Source organism: Aegilops tauschii, chromosome 2 (assembly GCF_002575655.3).
Source record: "Aegilops tauschii subsp. strangulata cultivar AL8/78 chromosome 2, Aet v6.0, whole genome shotgun sequence".
NCBI lineage: Eukaryota > Viridiplantae > Streptophyta > Magnoliopsida > Poales > Poaceae > Aegilops > Aegilops tauschii.
The window spans coordinates 566302439-566308447 of record NC_053036.3 but is presented as its reverse complement, the minus strand read 5'-3'; the positions used below and the strand labels follow the sequence as shown (position 1 = coordinate 566308447).

The 6009-nt window shown below is 42.1% G+C and overlaps 1 protein-coding gene across 1 annotated transcript; it reads left to right on the top strand.

Moving 5' to 3' along the window:
* The first annotated feature begins 3666 nt into the window (after positions 1–3666).
* Positions 3667–5233, top strand: LOC109785876 (ubiquitin-ribosomal protein eL40 fusion protein-like). Its single transcript, XM_020344461.4, has 3 exons — positions 3667–3855; positions 4214–4427; positions 4915–5233. Exons 1-3 carry the CDS (start codon positions 3753–3755, stop codon positions 5012–5014), a joined length of 417 nt encoding a protein of 138 aa, XP_020200050.1. The 5' UTR covers positions 3667–3752; the 3' UTR covers positions 5015–5233.
* The last annotated feature ends 776 nt before the right edge of the window (positions 5234–6009 follow it).

Sequence of the window (6009 nt, the reverse complement as noted above, 5' to 3'; positions counted from 1 at the left end):
GACGAAGTTTTTCTGGTCTCTGAGGAATTTGCTCTGACTGAGGAGTTAGGAATTCGCTAGTGCGGATTGTCTACAAGCGAGGAACATGGTAGCCCTGAGGAATTTGATAGTCAAATTTCTGACCGTTGCTGTGCTATACGCCAGCTGTCCCAAAATATCTAACCACCTAACGGTCATATCATTGAAGGGCATTTATGTCTTATCATGTCGGGCTGCTCCCTAGGCTACAAATAGCCACCCCCTACAACCACTAGCTGGTTGGCTGCTCCGAGAGAAACTGACACTTGTCATTGAGAGCATCCCATCCTCCGAGGACTTTGAGCGAAAATCATCAAGTGAGGAAAACCCAAACCCAAACACCTACAAACCCAAAGTGATTGAGCATCACTGAAGAGATTGTTCCTGTGTGGATCCGACGCTTGTTACCTTTGAAGACTGTGCATCTTCCAGACGGTTAGGCGTCATGGTCTAGAGCATCCAAGAGGAAATTGTGGATCGCCGAGTGGCCGAGTTTGTGAAGGTTCAGAAGTCACCTGAAGACTTACCACGAGTTATTGGGCGAGGTCTGTGTGACCTTAGCTCAAGGATAATACGGTGAGGACTGTGTGTCCGGGACTGTGTGTTCTCAGGTTTAAATACCTAGCCGCTCCAACCAGACGTACAACTGTCACAGCAGTTGGAACTGGTCTACCAAATCACTGTCTTCACCGAGCCTACTGGTTCTATTTCCTCAACCCTTTCATTTCCTCATTACTGTGTTGTGTACTTGATCGTTACTGTTTGAAGACTTTGACTGAAGACTTTCTCAATTTCCTCAGTTCAATTTCTTTAGTCGGTTAGTCTTCAGCCTGCTTATCCTGTGCTTATGCTTTCTGTACTCTGTGTTTGTTTTCATTTCATCATGATAACTGTGCTTACGTTATGTTATGTCTGCATCTGAGTACTTATTCCGCTGCAAGTAGTTCTTCGCTTAGGAATTTCCTCACCCTGAAATTCCTCAGTGAAGAACTCATAAAAATCGCCTATTCACCCCCCCTCTAGTCGACTTAACGCACTTTCACTACTCCAACCAATCCCCTAAACTTGAATTGATATTTGCCAAAGCTATTAGAGAATGTGACACTGATAAATATCCATATGATTTAGAAAATTATTTAAAGGAAGAGATTTAGGAGACTTGTTTTTACCTGATGATAAATTTTGTGCCTTTCCTCTATATGTTGAAGATGATGCTCATGGTTTTCCTATGGAACCCGAAGTTATTAAAATTTATGAAACTCTAAGCTTTCACGGATTGGATAGTTAAGGTGTTTTTTATCATCTTCACAAAGTTGAAGATTTTGCTAGACTATTTAAGAAAAAGGGCACTAGTCTCCCTTTCTTTATGCTTAAGCTATTTCTTTCCTCACTAGGAGGGGTTGCTAAATTCAATAATTTCACATCTATGAGCATAAGAAGTTTCAAAGTTATGATCTATGCTTTCATGGGAAAATATATGCCACATCATAAACAACATGCCATAATTAGAGAAATTCACTTTTTTCTCAAAACAAGCATCAGACTTTTCCTTAAGCTTGGGGGAGGTTTTGTGATTTTCAAAGGAGAAACTCATATCGTAATATTAAAGATCATGCTTTGCTTGATATATTTTACGAGGTTCCACCAAGGGTAGTTGGTGCTAGGTGGCGGCTCCAGCGGCCAAGGTATGTGGTGGAGTAGTTCCGGTGGAAAACGGTAGTGACACACATATCTGGTTGGTGTTGTACAGGCTCATGGATTTGGGCGGCGGCACGCCCGTCCGGACATGATCTTGGCGACACGATCTCAAGACATGGGGTGGCTTGTATTAGATCTTTTGGAGCCCTAACTAGGGTTAGGGTTTGTTTGTGTGTGCTTTGGGGGGTGTTTCCATTGGGCTGTTGGTTATAAAGATGGGCTATTGGGTCTAGGGAGAGAGGGAAAGACTGGGACTACACCTACATGCACAGTTTAGTTAATTGTGCTCATGGGTAGCCAAAAAACAACTTTATTTAATAAAATCATTTTTATTAATTAAACATATAACAATTGTATATTAAATATTTGGGGCAGTAAACAAGCTCCAAATGATTTGAAATTTTTAATTTCGCCTTTCGGGACCATACTAAGGCCACACGGAAGTAATTAACCCATTTGGTGCGCATTTATAATTTATGTAGAAAATAAATCCATTTCGATGGATAAACGGAATTGAACTACAAGTGGTTCATAACAAAGGGGAAAATGTGAGATAATTTTGGTAACTCTGAAATATAACAAAAAGGACATGTGCAAAGTATCAAGGTGAGTCTTGGGGTAGGACACTAAAAGGCAGAAGGGTTTAGATATTCAACATTTAATAAAATGGCAAATAAAATAGGGTTTAGGGTTTAACAAATATCCAAATTAATCCTTAATACAATGCGACTTGATGCTTATGCAATGCTTATGGGATGAACATGATGCATAATCAACATCTAAGATAAGTGTTGGTCATGTGCAGTCATACTCAACTATATTACCGCCAACTTAATGCGGTAAAAGTAAATGAGACTATTTATGGTATGCAAATTTTCCTTGACACAACTTACCAGATTCAAGAAATTTTGCACAAGTTACCTTGTCTGGCCAGAACTATAACACCGTTTATCTAGTCTTTGAACCACAAAATTGTCAGTTGAATTTTTTTGTGGTACTACTTAGCAGTTGTTATAACGTTGTGAAGACGTACGACTACATCAACCGCGTTGTTATAACGCTTCCGCTTACGGTCTACGAGGGTACGTAGACGACACTCTCCCCTCTCGTTGCTATGCATCACCATGATCTTGCGTGTGCGTAGGAATTTTTTTGAAATTACTACGTTCCCCAACAATCAATATATCAAAGGAATGTGATTTGAGATTAACATGTACTCATAGTGTGTTAATGCATTGTTTTGGTTGACCTTAATGCGTTAAAAGTAAATGAGACTATTTATGGTATGAAAATTTTCCTTGTCACAACTTACCAGATTCAAGAAATTTTGCACAAGTTACCTTATCTGGCCAGAACTTTAACACCGTTTATCTGGTCTTTTGAACCACAACTTATCAGTTTAATATTTTTTGTGGTACTACTTAGCAGTTTTGAAAACGGGGATACTTTTCTTAAATCCAATAAATTATGAAAAAAATTAAAATCTTAAGTAGTGCCGCAAAATATTTTTTATATAATGAATAGTATAATTTACTCGCATTTCAGAAAGAGGTACAAATACTTCTATTGTGTCAAGAGGTTCAGACTGACACTTTGCAAGGTTGGACTGTTCATATTAGTTACCATGTTTTATTTTGTAATTGGAATTACCAGATATTAATCGGCCAATAAATACTCATTTTTTTACAAAAAATAAACTCATGGATGTTGCAAATATAGGAGCCCCTTAGAATTCATAAATGCAAAATAATTTCGGAAAGAATTGGACGACTTGCTTTTAAGACATGGCAGGTCATTAGGTTTGGAAAGAAAATGAAAGCGGCCTTTAGGTTGGGCCTTCAATGGGCCACAACGGCAGAGAGTGGTCGCGCTGCTCCTCCGACCGAGTTCCGGCCTTCGCGGCGTCGCTTCACTAGGGATTCAGGGTTTTCTTGACGGCTGCGTTTCCTCCTACAAAAGCGCATTCTCACCATTTCATCACCACCCGGCGCGGCGAGCGGAGGAGAGGAGAGCAGGGGCAGCAACCGGCGGCAAGGATGCAGATCTTCGTGAAGACGCTGACGGCGGAGACCATGACGCTCGAGGTGGAGAGCTTCGCGGCCGTCGACAGCGTCAAGGCCAAGATCCACGACAAGGAAGGTACGCGCCCTCCGCCTTCGCCCATGACGGCCTCCGGTCGCCTTCGCCGGCGTCGGTTGTGTTGCTGCTTTGTTCGATGATCTTGCCCCGATTCAGAGCAGATCGTCCTCCGTGACGAGCATTTTTTGGGTTAGAAAATATCATGGCTTCTCCGCTAGCTTATCTGTTGGATTGCCTTGCAATTGACCTCGCGGTAGGACAAATTAGGCTCCTTTTTTACGCCATCGGCTTGGATCTGAGCAGATCCTCTGTTTCGCAGCGTACAGTTTGGTTGATTTCATCATCTCCTCCACCAAACTGCGAGCGTCTTGTGGTGCCAAACTAACTGTGGACGCTGTGTTGGTTTCAATAATCGCAGGTATCCAGCCGGACCAGCAGCGCCTCATCTTCGCGGGGAAGCAGCTTGACGATGGCCAGCGCACCCTGGCCGACTACAAAATCCACAAGGATTCCACGCTTCACCTCGTGCTGCGCCTCGCCGGCGGTGACAGGGGCTCGTGGTACCCCTACTTGGAGCCTAACCTGCTCGCGCTTGCGCTCAAGTACAGGCAGCACAAGCTTGTGTGTCGCAAGTATGTACACCTTTGGACTATTTCTTTCACTATCCATCGATGTGCCGCTGTTACATATGCATGTTTGTGTCTGGATGTCTATGAGCTTGTGAATTGCAATGTTTCTGCTGTGCTCTGTTCAATGGGGATCATATCTTTCTATTGTGCTCTGTTTGTATCTGGATGTCTATGCATTATAGAAGCTTGAATTGCGATGTGTTTTTTTTTTTGCCGTCTGTTGGATGGGGATCGATGCATATGTACGTAGATCATATCTCTGTGTGGTTTGGATCCAGGAAAGTAGCTTATTAGCATACTTTTAATCAAGTACTCCATTTCGATGGAGTATTAGTTGATGCGTTACTCTAGTTGCCACAAGTACTAGCTATAGTCATTCACAAGAGTACGTACGTACTCCCTCCGTCCCAAAATAAGTGTCTCATAGTTGAGACACTTATTTTGGGACGGAGGGAGTATATCCTAACTTGTCCATGATTTTGCGTTGCAGGTGCTATGCACGCCTGCCCCTCAGGTCTACCAACTACCGCAAGAAGAAGTGCGGTCACAGCAATGACATCAGGCCCAAGGAGAAGCTGCGCTTCCACTGAAGTATTGGAAACATGACCCGAGTGACATGCCATAGCTGGATTAACTGGGAGTTCAGAGTTTGGTTCGAGTCTTTCTTGGATATGAAGTTTCATCCTAGTTAAAATGTTGCTTCTGGAATCTAGAACCACATAAATGATGCTAGCTTGCAATTCGCTCTTCCATGAATGATGAAATCAAGTAGTATTTGAGGTCTACTAGCTAGCTTGAATGATGATGAAGTCAAGTAGTGCTCTTGCCTCCTATATTTCTGTCATGTGCTATGGCTGAATCTAGTTTCTCAGACCAGCATTTCCTGCTAATTAGTTACTTGGAAATGCAAACTTTCGTCGTCCAAATTAAGGTTTGCAACTCTGCATTTGCTGCTGCACATTCCTATCTGGTGCCCATTTTGTTAGGAAACCAAATGCCGTCTACATGTGCGTGCCAAACAGAGTTGCAGTAGTGAAATCAGATTACCTTGTCACCTTCACAGAATTCATCCTTGTTGCCCCATATATACTGCCAGCCTATGTCAATCAGATCATACCGTAGATTTATAGATGAAATTTCCACTGCGACTCTGTCGTCACCGGGTACATTTCATCCCCGGGAAGGGAAGGGGCCATACTCGGGATCTGTTCATAGTTGCAGAATTCAGAAACTATACAGTTACAGGACATATTACAAAGCATGGACACCTGAACCTGAATGTAAATGTGGCGAGCAAGACTAGCTAGATTGTGGCAGCTGATTCAGAGGTATCATCGTAGTATAGGGAGATGGATTTCTGTAGGTGCTGAAGCTTCTGGTACTCATTATTCACTTGCTATATGTCATCAAATTCCCCACGCCTGCGCTACATAGCCGAGGCCCATTTGCATTTCCTTTCATATCGGTTTTGTTGTTTTCTGTTTTTTCCGTCTTCCATTTCTTTTAATTTTTTGTTTATCTTTCATTTTTATATTTATTTTTATTTTTACATATTCCTTTTTAAAACTAAATATAAATACTTTTG